Genomic DNA, 20,623 nt, shown 5'->3' with positions numbered 1-20,623 from the left:
TGATGGCCACCACATCACATTAGAGCTGCGTTTAGAGGATGCATTCTTGTTCAGGGAGAACAAGGAGATAATGGCTATGAACCATGGACAAGTGGAGGTCCCAGGGCCTGGGGGACAGGACAGGTGGGCAACTGTTAGGAAGGGGAAGAAGAAGAATAGTCTTGGTCCGAAGACTGCCCCAGTGGCCCCTCAAAAGGCATCAACAGGGGTACAAAAGGTATGTCAGGAGGACCAGAATGTCTGAGGGAAGGAACGGGGCTGGCAATGAGATAGTGGTGGGGGATGGGAGGGTCAAAGGAATTGATAGGCGGTTCTGTGGGCAAAAGTGTGACTCCAGGATGGTTGTCTGCCTCCCTGGAGCAGGGGTACAAGATGTATTGGAGGATAGAGGGAATTTTGAAGGGTGAAGGGACCCAGGCTGAAGTAATTATACACCATAGGACAGAAGGACGTAGGAAGGCAGAGCAGGGGGGATATACGTAGGCAATTCAGGGAGTTGGGGGCCAAGCAAAGAGCAGGGCCTCCAGGGTGGCATTCCCTGGGCTGCTGCCTAGTAACAGCAGGGCTAGGAATAATGAGATCCTGCAGCTGAATGCGTGGCTGAGGGATTGGTGCAAGGTAGAGAGCTTTACTTTTGTTGATCACTGGGAGGTATTTGTGAGAAGGGCACCTGTACAGGAGGGATGGGGAACATCTGAATGGGAGGGGGATAAATATCTTAGCTGGGAGGTTAGCTGGAGTGTTTCAGCAGGGTTTAAACTAATGGGGGGGGGGTGCGGTGGGGATGAGACTGATCGCTTATTAGGCACTGGGATTGGGAGCGAGTTGGGTGATAGGGTAGGTTTGGTTGAAAGGAAAATTCAGGGAAAATGAGGATCCAAGTGGACCTGGAGGGTTGGATTGCGTCTGTTTTAATGCGAGGAGTGTAATGGGTAAAACGGATGAGCTTAGGGCCTTGATGTTCGTGAGGAATTTAGATGTGGTGGCAGTGACAGATGTGGTTAAAGGAAGGGCAGGACTGGCAGCTGAATATTCCTGGGTATAAGTGTTTTAGGTGTGACAGGAGGGTTAAAGAGGTGGTGGGGTGGCGCTGTTAGTAAAGGAGCACATCACAGCAGTGCAGAGGGAGGATAATATGGAGGAGTTGGGGATTGAGTTGCTGTGGGTGGAGTTGAGGAATAGGAAGGGAGAGATTACAATGCTAAGGGTATACTATAGGCCACCCAACAGCCCGAGGGCAGTGGAAGATGGCATTTCTAAAGACATTTTAAATGGGTGCAGAAAGAATAGGGTGGTTGTAGTGGGTGACTTTAATCTTCCTCGAGTGGATTGGAAGATGCCTAGAGCTGGGGGTTCGGATGGGGAGGAATTTGTAAAATGTGTGCTGGAGCGGTCCTTGGAGCAGTACGTGACTAGCCCGACTAGGGAGGGGGCTATACTGGATTTCATTTTGGGTAATGAGCTGGGGCAGGTGGTTGAGGTTGCAGTAGGTGAACACGTGGCTAACAGTGACCACAAGTCTGTCTACTTTAGGATAAAAATGGAAAAGGATGAGCGCTGTCCGAAGGGGAGGGTGCTGAACTGGGAAGGCGAGCTATAGCTGGATTAGGAAGAGCTCAAGGACACTAAGTGGGAGAGGTTGTTAGCAGGTAAGTCCACGGTTGGCAAGTGGGAGGCTTTCAAGGGCAAACTTAAAATGTTGCAGGAAAGACATGTGCCAGTAAAGAGGAAGGATGGGAAAGGCAGGATTAGAGAGCCATGGATTACAGGGGATATTGAGGATTTCTTCAGGAAGAAGAGGCATATGTTGGGTCTAAGCAATTGGGAACAGAGCACTGGAGGAATATAGAGAGCAGGAGGGAGCTCAAAAGGGGGCATGAAATTGCTTTGGCTGATAGGATTAAGGAACATCCAAAGGCATTTTACCCCTATATTAGGAACAAGAGGATGGTTAGAGGGGGAAAATAGGTCCTCTTGGGGACAAAGGAGGGGAACTATGCATTGAGTCTGAGGGAATGGGGGAGATCCTGAATGAATACTTTGCATCAGTTTTCACAAAGGAGAGGGGCTTGGTGTCTTGTAATGTCTTGGAGGGAGCTGTAGACCAATTGAAGGAAATATCCATTACGAGGGAGGAAGTGTTACGGTTTTCAGGTAGCACAAAAACTGATAAAAGCTCTGCGGCCTGATGGCATTTATCCCAGGCTGTTTAGGGAGGTGAGAGATGACGCAAGTCTTTGTCTCTTCCTTGGACACAGGTGAGGTCCCAGAGGACTGGAGGATAGCTAATGTGGTACCGCTGTTTAAAAAGGGCAGTAGGGATAACCTTGGTAATTATAGGCCAGTGAGTTTGACATCGGTGATAGGAAAGTTGTTGGAAAAAATTCTTAGGGATAGGATGTATAAGCATTTGGAGCATTGCGATCTGATTAGGGATACGCAGCATGGCTTTCTTCAGGGGAGGTCTTGCCTTACAAATCTGGTAGAATTTTTTGAGGAGGTAACAAAAACAGTCGACGATGGACGAGCCGTTGACATCATCTATATGGATTTCAGTAAGGCGTTTGACAAAGTCCCTCACGGGATGCTGGTAGAAAAGATTAAGGCACATGGGATACAGGGACAGGTATCTAGATGGCTTAAACTGGCTAGGCAGCAGGAGACAGAAGTAGTGGAAGGGTCCTTTTCTAGCTGGAGGTCAGTCACCAGTGGTGTGTCACAGGGCTCAGTACTGGGACCTCTTCTCTTTAATATATATAAATGACTTGGAAGAGGACATACGTGGTGTGATCAGCAAGTTTGCAGATGACACCCAAGATGGCAGGATTGGTGGATAGTGAGGAGGATTGTCAGGTGACACAGCAGGATATAGGCTGGTATATTGGGCAGATAGATGGCATTTAATCCAGATAAATGTGAGGTGATGCATTTTGGAAGGAATAATGCAGAGAGGAGTTAATGATAAAGGGTAGACCAATTCAGAGTATAGAAATGCAGAGGGACCTGGGAGTGCAGGTGCACAAGTCTCTGAAGGTGGCAACCCAGGTGGAGAAGGTTGCGAAGAAAGCTTATGGTATGCTAGCCTTTACAGGAAGGGGTATAGAGTATAAGAGCTGACGTCTAATGCTGCAGTTGTACAGAGCGTTGGTTAGACCGCATTTGGAGTACTGCGTCCAGTTCTGGTCACCTTACTACCGGAAGGACGTGGAGACCCAGGAGAGAGTGCAGAGGAGGTTTACCAGGATGCTGCCTGGTATGGAAGGATTGGGTTATGAGGAAAGATTGGGTAAATTGGGGCTCTTTTCCTTAAAGGCAGAGATTAAGGGGGGATCTGATAGAGGTGTATAAGATAATGAAGTGTATAGATAGAGTAAACAGTGGCAGGCTTTTCCCTAGATTGGAGTCAAATATCACAAGGAGTCACAAGCTAAGGGTGAGGGGGGAGAAGTATAATTTGGATACTAGAGGGAGGTTTTTCACACTGAAGGTCATGGGGGTATGGAATGCACTACCAAGTAAGGTGGTGGAGGCAGGCACGCTGGACTTGTTTAAGGTTTACTTAGTTAGGCACATGAGTGAAACAGGGATGGATGGCTATAGGAGATGGTTTTAAAAAGGGTCAGAGCCTCAGGACGTTACTGGAAATCTAATGCTACATGTTGATGTTTTGTCTCTTATTTTTTTACTCTGCAGGTGTGTCGGTCCACCTTGTTGTCAAACAAGGGGCATGCACACAGTAGGTCGTGCGTGGGCTGCTCTTGGATGTTTCGAGTGGCCTAGTACTTTGCGTCGTTGTGCGCTTAAAACTGGACCAGCAGATGGGCACCACAACAGCTCAGTGACTATCACTATACGTGGATTTGGGCCAGTGTCTGTGGGAGTTTGCACATTCTCCCTGTGATTGCACGGGTTTCCTCCCACACCCCAAAGATTGCTCTTCAGCCGATTGGTGTAACAAATTGTCCCTAAACTATTCTCCCCTGAATCCAGTTTCCAATGGGGGTACCATACACATACACATGGGTCAAGGTAGGTGTAGGAAAATGCTTTAAGATGGCGGTGTGGGCTTGTTGGGCCAAAGGGCCTGTTTCCTGTGCTGGGTTGTTCTTCGACAAGCAGAGAGATCTCGCAGTACATGTGCATAGATCCCTGAAAGTTGGCACCCAGGTTGATAAGGTTGTGAAGGTGTACGGTGTTAGCTTTTATTGGTAGAGGGATTGAATTTCAGAGCCGTGAGGTCATGTTGCAACTGTACAAAACTCTGGTGTGGCCGCACTTGGAGTATTGCGTGCAGATCTGGTCGCCGCATTATAAGAAAGATGTGGAGGCATTGGAAAGGGTGCAGAGGAGGTTTACCAGGATGTTGCCTGGTATGGTGGGAAGGTCTTGAGGAAAGGCTGAGGGACTTGATGTTTTCATTAGAGAAGAAGGTTACGAGGTGACCTAATTGAGGCATACAGATGATCAGAGGATTAGATAGGGTGGACATTGAGAGCCTTTTACCACAGATGGTGATGGCTAACACAAGGGGACATAGCTTTAAATTAAGGGGTGGTAGTTACAGGATGGATGTCAGAGGTAGGTTCTTTACTCAGAGGGTAGTAAGGTTGTGGAATGCCCTGCCTGCTGCAGTTGTGGACTCGCCAACTTTAAGGGCATTCAAATGGTCAGTGGATAACATTGGAATAGTTTAGGTTAGAGGGTCATTAGATTGGTTCCACTGGTTAGCACAACATCAAGGGCTGAAGGGCCTGTACTGCGCTGTAATTCAAATAATAATCTGTCTTCCTATTATTGCTACCAAAGTGGAAACTCACATTTATCTACATTAAACTGCATCTGCCATGCAGATTCCCACACACTCAGCCTGTCTATATCATGCTGAAGCAACTCTGCATCCTCCTCACAGCTCACCCTCCCATCTAACTTTGTCATCTGCAAATTTGGAGACAATACATTCAGTTCCTGCTTCCAAATCATTAAGATATATATAATGTGAACAGTTGGGATCCCAACCCCACTAACCAATCAGGAAAAAAATCCATTTACACCAACTCTTTGCTTCCTATCTGCTGACCAACTTTCTATCCACCTCAAGACATTACGGGCAATTCCACATGCTTGAACTTTACATAGTAGTCTGTTATGAGACCTTGTCAAAAGCCTTCTGAAAGTCTAAATAAACCACACCCACAGGTTCTCCTTAACTTTACTAGTTATATCCTCAAAATTCCAATACATTTGTCAAATATGATTTCCCTTTTGTAAATCCATGCTGACTGTCTGATTATCCCACTGCCTTCCAAATGCTGAGTTATGAAATCATTGATAATGGACTCTAGCAACTACCCCAGTACCAAAGTTAGGCTCACTGCTCTATACAAAGAACAAAGAACAACCCAGCACGGGAAACAGGCCCTTTGGCCCAACGAGCCCGTGCCGCCGCATCATCCTACACCTATTCTACCCTGCATGTCTACGAATGGAACCCCTAACTTAGCCAGATTCAGGGGAGAATAGTGTCAATTTGGTAAAACCAATCAGCCTAAGAGCACATCTTTGGGGTGTGGGAGGAAACCGGAGCGCCCGGAGGAAACCCACGCAACCACAGGGAGAATGCGCAAACTCCCACAGACACAGGCCCAAATCCATGTATCTGCACAGCAAACAGTGATAGTCACCGAGCTGTTGCGGCGCCCGTCTACCGGTCCAGGATCAAGCACACACACCGACACGAAGTACTAGGCCACTCCCGGAACCTCCAAGAGCAGCCCACGCACGACCCACCGTGTGCATGCCCCTCGTTTGACACGAGGTGGACCTCCACCTGCGGAATAAAAAGACAAAAACGTTAATCTTACAAGCCTGCTTTTCCGGTGTCTCCCGAGGTTCTAACCTTATTTAATAGCCCCTACCATAACCCTCCATCCTCGTTTCACTCATGTGTCTATCTAACTGAACCTTAAACAAGTCCAATGTTCCTGCCTCCACCACCCTACTCGGTAGCGCGTTCCATACCCCCACAACTCTCTGCGTAAAGAACCTTCCTCTCACTTCCAAATTGTACCTCTCCCCCCTCACCCTTAAATCATGACCTCTCGTAATTGTACCCAGTCTAGAGAGCAGTCTCTCACTATTAACTCTATCTATTCCCTTCAGTATCTTATATATCTCTATCATGTCCCCCCTCAATCTCCGTCTTTCCAAGGAGAATAGTCCCAGTTTCTCCAACCTTTCCTCGTAACCCAGCCCCTCCATGCCAGGCAACATCCTGGTAAACCTCCTCTGCACCCTTTCCAGAGACTCCACGTCCTTCCGGTAGTAAGGTGACCAGAACTGGACGCAGTACTCCAAATGCGGTCTAACCAATGTTCTGTACAACTGAAGCATTAGATGGCAGCTTTTATACTCTATACCCCTTCCTATAAAGGCTAACATTCCATAAGCCTTCCTAACAACCTTCTCAACTTGTGACGCAACCTTCATGGATTTGTGAACCTGCACTCCCAGGTCCCTCTGTATGTCTATACTCCTAATCTGTCTACCTTTTATCACATAGCTCCTCTCTGCATTATTCCTTCCAAAATGCATCACCTCGCATTTGTCAGGATTAAATTCCATCTGCCACCTATCTGCCCAATGCACCAACCTATCTATATCCTGTTGTATCACCTGATCACACAACCTACGCTCTCTTCCAAGTCACTTATGTATACTACAAAGAGGAGAGGTCCCAGTACTGAGCCCTGCGGCACACCACTGGTCACTGGCGTCCAGCCCGACAAGGTCCCCTCCACAACTACCCTCTGTCTCCTATTACCCAGCCAGTTCTCAATCCACCTAGCTACCTGGTCTCGTATCCCATGCGCCTTAACCTTTTCTACCAGCCTACCATGAGGGACTTTGTCAAACGCCTTACTGAAATCCATATAGATGACATCAACGGCTCTCCCATCGTCAACCGTTTTTGTCACCTCCTCAAAGAATTCCACCAGATTCGTAAGGCAAGACCTCCCTCTAACAAAGCCATGTTGCGTATCCCTAATCAGATCGCAACGCTCCAAATGCTCATACATCCTACCCCTAAGTATTTTTTCCATTAATTTCCCTACCACCGATGTCAAACTCACCGGTCTATAATTTTCAGGGTTGTCCCTACTACCTTTTATAGTTCCCTGTTTTCTCTCTACCTCCATTTTCAAATAGCTAGCTGACATTAGTTACGCTCCAATCTATAGGAACTATTCCAGAGTCCAAAGAATTTTGGTAAATAGCCACCAATGGATCTACTACTTCCAGGGCCACTTCCTTAAGTACTCTGGGATGAAGATTATCAGGATGTGGAGACTTATCCACTTCAATCCTGTCAATTTCCCTAATCATTTCTCTATTTATGCTGATTTCTTTCAGCTCTTCAGTAAAACGTTTTTCTCACACTTCTAGTACATTATTCATGTTGTGGACAAACAGGCCACCTAGGATGGTGATTTACAAAGCATACTGGGATAATTGGCCAAGTACAGAAACAGACTGCAGCTGAAAGGAAAGATATATAGGCTGCATCTCAGATGACCAAATATACAGGATATGGATCATCTTCAGGACAAAGGGGATTTTCTGGTTAAATCAGGTTGTTTACAAGACATAGGAGTGCTTTTACCCCTTATTTGGGAGGGAGGTCTGTGACCTACCTGCCCCAGCACCTACAGACATAGCCATTGGTGACACACCCAGAGATTGGATGGCAGCACCTGATTGGACTCTTGTCAAATCAGGGTGGTCAAGCCCTGATTGATTGGCAATAATTGAGAAACTGCAAGCTTTAGATGCAGGGATTGATTAGAGACAGTCAGCATGGCTTTAAGTGGAAAATCATGTCTCAAATTTGAGTTTTTTGAAGGGCTAGATGAGGTCGATGATAGCAGTGCAGTTGATGTTGTCTACGTGGATTTTAGCAAGGCCTTTGACAAGGTACCGCATGGTAAGTTGTTGCATAAGGTTAAATCTCACAGGATCCAGGGTGAGGTATCTAAATGGATACAAAATTGGCTCCTTGACAGAAGCCAGAGGGTGGTTGTAGAGAGTTGTTTTTCAAACTGGAGGCCTGTGTCCAGCAGTGTGCCTCAGGGATCAGTGCTGGGCCCACTTATTTGTCACTTATGTTAATGATTTGGATGAGAATATAGGAGACATGGTTAGTAAGTTTGCAGATGACATCAAGATTGGTGGCATAGTGGACAGTGAAGAAAGTATCTCCAATTGCAATGGGGTCTTGATCAATTGGGCCAGTGGGCTGCCAAATGACAGATGGAGTTTAATTTAGACAAATGTAAGGTGATGCATTTTGATAGATTGAACCAGGGCAGAAATTACTCAGTTAATGGTAGGGTGTTAGGGAGAGTTACAGAATAAAGAGATCTAGGGGTACAGGTTCATAGCTCCTTGAAAATGGAGTCACAGGTGGACATGGTGGTGAAGAAAGCATTCAGCATGCTTGGTTTGATCAGTCAGAGCATTGAATACAGCAGCTGAGACGTCTTTTTTGAAGTTGTAGAAGACATTGGTAAAGCCACACTTGGAATACTGTGCAATTCTGGTCACCCTATTATAGAAAGGATATTATTAAACTAAAAGAGTGCAGAAAAGATTTACTAGGATGCTACTGATTTGATGGATTGAGTTATAAGGAGAGGCTGGATAGACTGGGACTTCCCTCTGGAGTGAGGGAGGCTGAGGGGTGATCTTATAGAGGTTTATAAAATAATGAGGGGCATAGACAAGGTAGACAGTCAATATTTCTTCCCAAAGGTAGAGTCTAAAACTAGAGGGCATAGGTTTAAGGTGAGAGGGGAGAGATACAGAAGTGTCCAGAAGGGCAATTTTTTTCAGAGGGTAGTGAGTGTCTGGAACAAGCTGCCAGAGGTGGTAGAGGCAGGTACGATTCTGTCCTTTAAAACGCATTAAGATTGTTATATGGGAACGATGGGTATGGAGGGATCTGAACCAAATGCAGGCAATTGGGATTATTTTAGGGGTTTTTAAAAAAAGAGCAGCATGGACAAATTGGTCCAAAGGGCCTGTTTCCATGCTGTAAACCTCTGACTCTAAACTGCCCAAAGGACATGAAATCAATAAGGGATAAAAGGCACTGCACAGTGGAAGAATCTCTGTCTGACCCCATGAACGAAAACAGTGACCATCAGCAACAGGCAGCATGAGGAGAGCCACCACACCCAAGAAGGAAGACCAGAGCCAGAGTGTCAGCAGACCAAAGAAAAGGTTTACCAGGATGTTACGTTGTGTTGTGGATGGTCTGGAAGGATGTCAAAAGTTGCAGCAGGACATAAATAGGATGCAGGACTAGGCGGAGAAGTGGCAGATGGACTTCAACGCGGATAAATGTGTAGTCATCCATTTTGGCAGAACCAACGGGATGAATGAGTACACTATCAAGGGCAGGAGTCTTAGCAGTGTTGAAGAGCAGAAGGATCTTGGGGTCCGGGTCCATAGGACTCTTAAATCGGCCTCCCAGGTGGAGGAGGTGGTCAAGAAGGCGTATGGTGTACTGGCCTTCATTAATCGAGAGATTGAGTTTAGGAGTCGGGAGGTAATGCTGCAACTTTATAAGACCCTTGTCAGGCCTCATTTGGAGTACTGTGCGCAGTTCTGGTCGCCTCACTATAGGAAAGACGTAGAAGCTATTGAACGGGTACACAGGAGATCTACAAGGATGTTGCCTGGACTGGGAGGCATGCCTTATGAAGTTAGGTTGAGGGAGCTGGGACTCTTCTCCCTGGAGAGACGAAGGTTGAGAGGCGACCTGATAGAAGTTTATAAAATGTTGAGAGGAATAGATAGGGTGGATTCTCAGAGGCTATTTCCCCGGGTTGAAATGGTCGCTACGAGAGGACACAGATTTAAGGTGCGGGGAGGAAAGTACAGAAGTGATGTTAGGGGTAAGTTTTTCACTCAGAGGGTGGTGAGTGAATGGAATCGGCTGCCGTCAGTGGTGGTGGAGGCGAACTCGCTGGGGTCTTTTAAAAGACTTCTGGATGAGTATATGGGGTTTAATGGGATTGAGGGTTATAGATAGGTCTGTAGGTTGGTGGGTGTTGATGTGTTCGGCACAACTCGTGGGCCGAAGGGCCTGTTTGTGCTGTAGTGTTCTATGTTCTATGTTGCCTGGTAGAGGGTCTTGGCTATGAGGAGAGATTGGGTAAACTGGGGTTGTTCTCCCTGGAAAGTCAAAATGAGGGGACGCCTAATAGGGGTGTATAAAATTTTGACGAGCATAGGGTGAACAGTGGGAAGTTTTTTTCCAGGTCGGAGGTGACGAACACAAAAGGTCACAGGTTCAAAGTGAGAGGGGTGAGGTTTAAGTCAGATGTCAGAGGGACATATTTTACACAAAGGTGGTTGGGGGCCTGGAATGCACTGCCAAGCAGGGTGGTGGAGGTGGACGCACTGGGATCGTTTAAGACTGTTCATGTGACTATCCAAACAGACTGGGAATGGAGGGATACAAATGAATGGTCTAGTTGGACCAATGAACAGCACAGGCTTGGAGGGCCGAAGGGCCTGTTTCCTGTGCTGTACTGTTCTTATCCTCGTTCAAAGGACAAAATTGCACAGGACTACAGAGACCAGCACACAGAAAAGCTAATATCTGCCTGACGACATGCCAGTCATGCAAAGGTTAAGGCTAGGTTTAATATTAAACTTTAGTATTCTATTAGCAACTTAGTATTGATTGTGTGGGTGTTTTAATATCATGTGTGTGTGAATAAATATTATTGTATTAACAAGGAGTCTACTTGCAATTCTTTGTCCACTGTATAAGGGTTAAAAACAGACTGGCCAGCACAACACTATCGTCCTTTGTGAAGACTGAAGCAAAGTACAAATTTAATTCCTCAGCTATTTCTTTATTCCCCATTCAGAATTCTTCTGTTTCTGACTGTAAGGGGCCTACATTCTTTGTTTTGTCAATCTTTTACAGTCAGTTTTTGTTCCTTGCTCGCTTACTTTCATATCTATTTTTCCTTTCTTAATCAATCTCTAGGTCCTCCTTTACTGAATTTTAAACTGCTCCTAATCCTCAGGCCTACTGCTTTTTCTTGCCAATTAGTATGCTTATTCCTTGAATCTGATACTATCTCTAATTTTCCTTGTAAGCCATGGTTTGGCCCCAACTCCCCACTCTTTCATCAAACAGGAATAAACAACCTCTGGAGTTCACCTACTTGTTCTTTAAATGCCTGTCCACTGTCTTTCCTTTCAGTAATGTTTCCCAGTCCATCCTGGCCAATTCATGTCTCATACCGTCGTAGTTACCTTTATTGACGTCTCACCGGCGTGATGTGCGTATTTAGTGAGGATCAGGTTATTTGGCATGGGGGCTAAATAATTAAATGGAAATTTATTCAAATACATTAAAATCAGGTTCCTTATGGCTGTGAATGTGATCACATTGCCAGCAGGTGGTGCAGAAAATTGGAAATCGCAATCTCACTGGTGAGATTCATGGGGTCAGATTCTCCGACCTCACCCTGCAGCTGGGATTCTCCAGTCCTGCCGAAGTGAATGGAGATTTGGCTGAGTGCTGAATTCTCCATGCTTGCTGGTAGTGGGGGTGGGGCATGGAAGGCTAGAGAATTTCAGCTGCAACTTCTGGTACGCTCTGGATTTTGCATTCCCACCAGAGTCTGGGCTCCAAATCCTGCCCAATATTTCTAGCTAGCTTTCTCTTGTATTCCAGTGTTTTTCACCTGATTAATCTTTCAGTCTTTCTTTGCTGTTCCTTCTATTCTGTCCAATCTTCTAACTGCCATCTATCTTTGCACAATGACATGCTTTTTCTCAAAGCCTGATGTTATCTTTAATCTTTCTAGTAAACGGCATCTCCACATCATTCCTAGTTAACCACAGATGGGAAAATCCTGACGGTAAAATGCCGGCCGGTAATTCTATTCCTTGGGTTTTTCCTTTTTCGTTGCAAAGCGTGGATTCTGTACGTTCTGAAATATCCCTTTAAATGTTGATGCCTGCGTCTCTATCAACCTATCCCATAACCTGATTTGCCAATTCGCTTTAACTAGCTCAGATTTCAAGTTTAAACAATAGTTTCAGACCCACTGCTCTCTCCTGCAAACTGAGTGTAGAATTCAATCAAATGAGAATATCACATTTAAAGGATAAACATCTGAGGAAGAAGAGAATTGAGGATTACGCTTATTGAGAACTGGAGTGGAGCATGAACCCTGACAGGGAATGTTTGGGCTGAGTGGCCTATTTCTGCACCGTGCTATCTGACTCGATGTAATATTGGTGTCTGGCTAAATTTATTGAAGTGCTTTGAGCTGTTTTTCTGCATTGGAGATGTGATATAAATGTAAGTCACTTTTGAACAATCACAGCTGATGACAATCTACCTGCTTCATCAAAGAACATCACAAAGTCCACTCTTAAAAAGGAAACTGGTTTAAAAGATGCTGATCTTGCACAACATTGTCATAAAGTGCTATCTGACCTTCATTGTGGAAGAACTGCAGTCACAGGCTCTGGAGGAGGAGCTGAGAGGAATTTCCAGCTGCACTGACAATCCACCCAGAACAGACAGACAGCTGGCAGCAGTGACCAGCTCCCAGTCAGCTCTGAATACAGGCACCAAGAGCAATCAGTTACAATCAGAGAACTGCTATCTGATTTAGCCATTAAATTTAATTTTAAACCACTGATCTTCTTTCAGAATACAAGAATAGTAGACTATAAGATTGTACACAATTAATTATGTTCTGTAGTTTTAAAATTGTACATTTTTGTACTTTGCTATTGCTTATTTTTCCTGAAAGTCTCGATTGTGTAGATGCAAGAGATCAACTGACAAGAGGCTTGTTATCTGCAACTGTGACCAACGCACTTGTGGAAATGCCATCGCCAACCTTTACTGTGTTTATTGTCAGGCCATTGCTGTTGCTTGAAAGTGATGGCATAGAACTCTGACATTTGTATCAACCTGTGCTGAACTAAACCTGTCACTGCAGGGGGCCATTGTGTGTTGATTTGGGTCAGTTCCATTCTTCATTTTATTTCCCATGCGGACTTGTGTAACAAAGACTTGGATGACTCAGGTACAGGACTGGATACTTCAAGTGCTGGGTTTCAGGAGGGACAGGGAGGGAGGCAAAAGAGCTGGGGGAGTGGCACTGTTGATCAGGGATAGTGTCACGGCTGTAGAGAAGGTGGACGCCGTGGAGGGATTGTCTAAAGAGCCTGCGTGGGTGGAGGTTGGAACAGGAAGGGGTCAATAACTTTACTGGGTGTTTTCTATAGGCTACCCAATAGTAACAGGGATGTCGAGGAGCAGATAGGGAAACAGATCCTGGAAAGATGTCGTAATAACAGAGTTGTCGTGATGGGAGACTTTAATTTCCCGAACATCGATTGGAATCTCCCAAGGGTAAGGGGTTTGGATGGGGAGGAGTTTGTTAGGTGTGTTTAGGAGGAATTCCTGACACAGTATGTGGATAAACCTACAAGAGGAGAGGCTGTACTCGATCTGGTATTGGCTAATGAACCTGGACAGGTGTCGGATGTCTCACTGGGAGAGCATTTTGGGGATAGTGATCATAACTCCATCTCCTTTTCCTAGCTTGCTTGATCCTATCTCTTCCCAATGCTAGTGCAAGTGTTTATCTGGAGGAAGGGGAAATATGAAGCCATCGGGCAAGAAATTAGACGATTGGAAGGAGGTATTCTCGGGGAAACTTACCGAAATAAGGTGGCAGATTTTCAAGGAATGTTTGTCTGGAGTTCAGCACGACAACGTTCCGATGAGACAGGGAAGTTTTGGTAGGTTATAGGAACCGTGGTGCACGAAAGTTGTAATGAATTTAGTCAAAAAGAAAAGTGTACAAAAGGTTGAGGGAGGTAGGTAATGTTAGGGATCTAGAGGAGTATACAACTTGTAGGAAGGAACTTAAGAAGGAAATTAGGAGAGCCAGAAGGGGTCATGAGAAGGCCTTGGCAGGTAAGATTAAGGATAACCCCAAGGCGTTCTACAGGTCTGTGAAGAGCAAAAGGATGAGATGTGAAGGAATAGGACCTATCAAATGTGATGATGGGAAAGTTTGTACAGAACCAGTAGAAATAGCAGAGGTGCTTAATGAATACTTTACTTCAGTATTCAAAGTGGAAAAAGATTTTGGTGGTTGTAGTGCAGGCTTGCGACGGGCTAAAAAGCTTGAGTATGTTGACATTAAAAAAGAGGATGTATTGGACCTTTTGAAAAGCATCAAGTTAGATAAGTCACCGGGACCAGATGGGATGTACCCCAGGTTACTGTGGGACACAAGGGAAGAGATTGCAGAGCCTGTGGCAATGATCTTTGCGTCACCAATGGAGACAGGAGAGGTTCCGGAGGGTTGGAGGATTGTGGATGTGGTTCCTCTATTCAAGAAAGGGATTTGAGATAGCCCAGGAAATTTTCAACCAGTGAGTCTAACCTCAGTGGTTGGTAAGTTGATGGAGAAGATCCTGGAGATAGAGTTTATGAACATTTGGAGAAGTATAGTATGATCAAAAATAATCAGCACGACTTTGTCAAAGGCAGGTCGTGCCTTATGAGCCTGGTTGAGTTATTGAAGATGTGACTAAACACATTAACGAAGGAAGAGCGGCAAATGTGGTTTACATGGACTTCAGCAAGGCGTTCGATAAAGTGCCCCATGCAAGGCTTATTGAGGAAGTGAGGGGGCATCGGATCCAAGGGGACATTGCTTTGTGGATCCAGAACTGGCTTGCCCACAGAAGGCAAAGAGTGGTTATAAATGGGTCTTTTTCTGCATGGAGTCGGTCACCAGTGGAGTGCCCCAGGGATCTGTTCTGGGACCCTTGCCATTTATGATTTTTATAAATGACCTGAATAAGGAAGTCAAGGGTTGGGTTGGTAAGTTTGCCGACGACATGAAGTTTGGAGGTGTTGTGGATAGCCTGGAGGGATGTCAGAAGTTGCAATGAGACATAGATAAGATGCAAGACTGGCAGAGAAGTGGCAGATGGACTTCAACCCGGATAAGTGTGTGATGGTTTATTTTGGCAGGTCAAATGGGATGAAGGAGTATAATATCAAGGGTAAGACTCTTAGCAGTGTGGAAGATCAAAAGGATCTTGGGGTCCGGGTTCATAGGACTCAAATCAGCTTCGCAGATAGAGGCTGTGGTTAAGAAGACGTATGGTGTACTGGCCTTCATTAATCGAGGGATTGAGTTTAGGAGTTGGAAGATAATGCTGCAGTTTTATAAGACCCTGGTCAGACCCCACTTGGAGTACTTGGTCGCCTCATTACAGGAAGGATGTGGAAGCCATTGAACAGGTGCAGAGGAGATTTACAAGGATGTTGCCTGGATTGGGTGGCATGCCTTATGAGGATAGGTTGAGAGAGCTTGGTCTTTTCTCCTTAGAGAGACAAAGGATGAGAGGTGACCTGATAGAGGTTTATAAGATGTTGAGAAGTATTAATCAAGTGGATTCTCAGACGTTTTCCCAGGGCTGAAATGGTCGCTGTGAGAGGACACAGGTTTAAGGTGCTGGAGAGTAGGTACAGAGGAGACGTCAGGGATAAGTTTTTCATTCAGAGGGTGGTGTGTGAGTGGAATCGGCTGCCGTCGGTGGTGGTGGAGACGGATTTGATAGGATCTTTTAAGAGACTTCTGGATGAGTACATGGGACTTGGTAAGATAGAGGGTTATAGGTAAGCCTAGTAGGTAGAGATGTTCGGCGCAACTTGTGGGCCGAAGGGCCTGTTTGAGCTGCAGTTTTTCTATGTTCTAAAATTTGCATAACACCGTTACCTCCTTTTCCATTTTTGTTAGCACGTTCTCTCAGTACAGCATCCATATAAAAGTCTGAAACATTTACTGCACTGGAGCCGTATGGGACACAACCACAGCAATGTTCAAATTGTCCCTTTGTTCTTCTTTTCTGGAACTGTCTTTCTACTTTTCAGTCCATTGAGCAGCTGATGTGGGCATCAGACTCTGAGTGATGCAGAGCTAACTTTGCTGTCTCCTTTATATTGACTAGCTGAGGGCTGTTCAATTGCAGAGATCACCAACAGATGCAGCAATATGTCAGTAAATCAAACTTTTCTCAATTCATTTTCATTGCGTTGTTAGTAAAATAATTAACTGCTGAGTTAATAAATGGTGTATTGGTTAAGTGGCTCATTTATAACTTCAGAAATGTTAAAGAATCATCAGTGCAGGTGAATAACAGACGTTAATCATAGATCTTCAACTTACATTCTTCAGAATACTGCATCTTCATCCCCTGCATTCCTAGATCATTGTTTACCGAAATTACAGTGCAAAACACACAATCTAACACCATGTTGTTGCATTGGTAACACAAGGTTGAGCAATAGCCCCAAATAGTTTGAAAACTTGCACTGAGCCAGCACGTTACAAATCAAATACAGATAATTCAGCATTTATCCGGATCCACTTACTGAGAGGGAGTAATCTTTTAAAAATCAGTTTTCTTCCCTCCTGCTACTGATATTCAATATTTACTGTAAAACATTGAGGTTCCAAACATAGAAGGTTACTGACTGTTCCTTCAGCTTACATTTACATTGTGTTTCTACAGGAACAAAACCAAAAGTACTTTTTTCAAATAATAGTATTTTGATCCAATTCAATCCACTTGATATTTGCCACTTATCCCTGTATTGTACCTAATATCAGGCCAGAGAAATACTGTTATTATTCCTCAGGATTTAAAGTTTTCAGGCTTTAGAATCTGTGAGGAACGAGAATAGTTTATTATCTGCAGCTGCAATGTGCCTCTGTAGTACGTCATTCTAATCCTTCATACTCACCATTCTCAAACCATTTATCACGTGGCTTAGGCAAGACACACTGAGAATGACACTTGACAGAACTGTACTGGTGTCTGTAGGCAACATACAATATCCATTACAACCTTCAGAAGGATTTATCTGATTTCACTTGTTTTAAGGCATAATGGTTATTTTCTGATAACAGCAACATTTGACACTTACTTCTCTGTCTTAAGGTAAGTGCTTTGGATTGAAGCATTTGTAACTGCAATGGAAAGGAACAAACTGTTTCGAACCCACAAGCTATATTCCAGTGACTGTATTGTACTCTGCAGCTTTGTACACAGCGAACCAGTTAGTATGAGCTATCGCTTTTACACTGCATGAATTATACTCTATAGAGATGCAACCAATAGAAATGGCTATACATCATCAAATTTTAATGCATTAATTTACCTACTTTAATGACACTTCAGTGCAGTTCCCTTAAGAGCGAAGCAGTTAAAGCATTGCACTTTCTCCTAATGATGCTAGCTTAGCAGCACGCAGCAGGTGGAAGAATCCAGAGACAAGCGTATTTTGAAGGAAAGAGGTTGAGACTGGAGACAGAACCTCAGCGAAGGTGTCGACATTCATTGTGTATGTTCTTCTTTAGACTGAGTCAGCTACAAGGAAAGTCCATGGAGCATAATCACATTTTCACCACCGACAGTACTCTAATCTCCCATGGAGAACGGTACGGATGTGGTTTAGGATACGTCCGTGTTATCTACTACAGTCTGCTTCTATGCTTAGGTTTGCCAGGTGAGTGCATGTTTATATCTGCCTCAGTGAAATAACATTCAGACTTAAAATTGTATTGCTGTTTCGCTATTTATTTAAATAATATCAAATGTAGTTAATGAAACAATAAAATAATTATAAATCCATTCTCTTCTAACAAGAAACTCACATTTCTTTATATAATGGTCTTAGTATGTTTTATAGACGTATCCTAATAATATTTTGTCAATCTCAATCTGATCTATTTTCTCAAATGTACTCTGTATTTAAATTAAAATCATTAATTTGGAACGAGATTTGCAAAAAATTATGAAAAGCAATTATTTTTACTATTTGCGAATTGAATTAAGGAATGGATAATGTTAAAGTCACAGATGAAGAACTGTAAAATCACTGCTTAACCTGTGAGTCAAAATCAGAAAACCCGCTCTGATATCAGTGCATCATTTCAGAATGTGAGCTCTCCAATGTCTAAAGTTAAAAAATCTCATTAACTGATCAAAGACAAAGCAGTTATTCTATGTAATGTACGTAGAATAATCTGTGCAATCATTTACACTTCTGTTTATTATTACCTTTCTACATTTAGAATTGAAATTTATACAAAGTTGCTTAAAATAATTTTAAAATGTTTGACATAGAAGAACATTTACTCAGATATTATTTAGCATCAGTACAGAATTAAACAATAATTGTTAATAAAAACTATGTTCAATGTTAGAATTGTTTATTGAGAATACAAATCCCCTTCTTCATGCATGAATAATGGCAAATAGAAAGGTAATTTATGGGATAGGTGCAGAGCTCAGTGGAGAACAGCTTTAATAATTCCAGTATTCATCCGGGTAGGAGACTGTGACACAGAGTGCTGATCAGAGCAATCTGAGTTGAAGAGAATCTATTTAGCTAACCTTTATATTGGGAAATATTAAAGTTAAGATATAAATTAATATTATTCAAAAGCTCAACACTCAGTTTGTTGATAAAAGTGCTGATTTTCTAACCGAGGAATGCCTTTCAGGAAAATGTGACTGTTTTTATTGAATAGAAACTGTAAATTGGGACAAGCTCAATGTAAAAATGAATTGAATTTATCAGTGCCACAATTAATTGATTTTTTCAGAAAGTAAAAAGTGTTATTCACTCTTAAAAATATATTATTGATAAATCGAGGTGAGGGTGGGGAATGGTGAGGGGGAATTGTTGCTTCCTGGCAGTTCTTCGACAAAATATAATAAACTGCGATCGTTCTCCATTGAGCTGAGAAAGCAGAGAGGAAATTTGACAGAAGGCTTTAAAATTTTGATGGGTTTAGATAGTAAATAAGGAGAAAATGGTCCAAGTGGCTGAATGGGCATCAATCAAAGGACAGAATTAAATGTTAGCTGGTCAAACACAAGGAAAAGCTTTATTCATATACTGAGTGCTTAGGAATATTGAAAGCTCAGCTGATAGGATGGGGATAGGAGATATATGATGGGGATATAGGTTCCATGGGATAGAGGATATTGATTCAATAGGATGGGGACATAGATTCAAAAGGATGAGAGACAAAGGGCAGGATTCTCCCAAAAAAATTCAAAGTGTTGAATTTGTGGGAAAGCTGGAGTAATTCATGCTGCTGTCTTTTCAGTGGGGGTTCAGACTAGAATCTCCCACATTCTGTGCACTGCAGAGGTCACCAGCATGAATATCATTAGATTTCAGGGAACGGGGCCTATTCTTACCCGAGAGGTTGAAACCAGTGGAACTCTACACATGCACAGTGGCCCCAAACTGTCAGCCTTCCATTTGCTGGCCAGCCCCACAACCCCCACAATGCAGTCCCACAATTCCTCTATGGCCCATTCATGGCCCCCTCTAACCATTCCCAAGCCAACACCACCTCCCCCCTGACCCCGTGACAGCCCCCTGTAGTACAGACTGTCCTGAGAGGGAGACCCTCCCTTGGCAGACACCTCCAGCCCCCCAGCTGACCACCCCCACCACTCCCCCCCTCCCCCAACCCCCCCCCCCCCCCCCAACACCGAGTCTGCCATGATTGCTGCCCTCCCTCCTGCCCCCATCGATTGTAATGGCAGAGTAGCAGCAGGACACCCCAACCCCACATAGGCTCTGCTCTCAGCAGGCCTCACCCCTGACTTCTCCCCCTTTGACACTGCCCCATTCCCAGTTGGCAATGCCAAGGTGCCCCGGGTGTGGGTACTTTGCCCGTTGGGCAATGCTGGGGGCACAGGCTGGCACTGTCAGGGTGGCCATGCCCAGGGGGTACCCCTCTACTGCCTGATTCCCTGGGAGCCCTGATTGCTCCTCCTTCACCCCAGTAGCATCATCCTGATAGTTCCCCAAAAGCAGGAACCTACTGTAAATCCTACTGGAGTGAAACACCCCTGGCAGGATGGGAAAGGTTAATGGACCCAGAGAGTTCAGTCCTGATCCCATAATTACATTAAAAACAGATTTAAAATTAATTAAAATGACTGGTTTTCCTGCTGGTATCCAGTGTAGATCTGATGGTGCCAGAAATCCAGCGGGAACACGTGTGAATCCCACGAATTGGCCTCTAGATTCTCCCACTCCGCTGCACAAGAAAATTAGTTCTGTAGAGTTGGAGAATCACCCTATATTTTCTATAGGTTGGGGGTTATATATTCAATGGTATGGGGATGGATTCTAAAGGATGGGAGATATAGATTCATGGGGATAAAGATTCCATAGGATGAGTGGTTAAGATTCTGTAGGATGAGGGATATAGGTTTAAGGGGATGGGAGACATGGGGCTGATTCTCTGGTTCCATTTTCTGTAGATTCAACTCCCAGTATGGCCACCAACTCCAGCATGTGTCGATAACAGGATGAATGCCCAGAAATCATCCCCTCCACTCACTGGCAATGAAATCCGCTTCAAGCCCAGTGACCTTCCAGGTTCAGCATATGATTCAATAAGAGGGGGGAAATATCAGTTCAATACTGTGCAGTCAGAAAGGAATCATTGACAAT

At 44.3% G+C, this 20,623-nt stretch overlaps 1 protein-coding gene across 1 annotated transcript in view; it reads left to right on the top strand.

Annotated features, from left to right (window-relative positions):
- The first annotated feature begins 17,520 nt into the window (after window positions 1-17,520).
- Window positions 17,521-20,623, top strand: part of gpr139 (G protein-coupled receptor 139) — an 80,112-nt gene continuing 77,009 nt past the window's right edge. The window contains exon 1 of the mRNA XM_080206174.1: window positions 17,521-17,644. Within this exon, the coding sequence (XP_080062300.1) occupies window positions 17,521-17,644 (124 nt within the window). The remainder of the gene's footprint in view (window positions 17,645-20,623) is intronic.

Source organism: Carcharhinus amblyrhynchos, chromosome 18 (assembly GCF_965287045.1).
Source record: "Carcharhinus amblyrhynchos chromosome 18, sCarAmb.v2.hapA, whole genome shotgun sequence".
Classification (NCBI taxonomy): Eukaryota; Metazoa; Chordata; class Chondrichthyes; order Carcharhiniformes; family Carcharhinidae; genus Carcharhinus; species Carcharhinus amblyrhynchos.
Note: the sequence above shows the minus strand (reverse complement) of the source record. Positions and strands in the feature narration are given on the sequence as shown.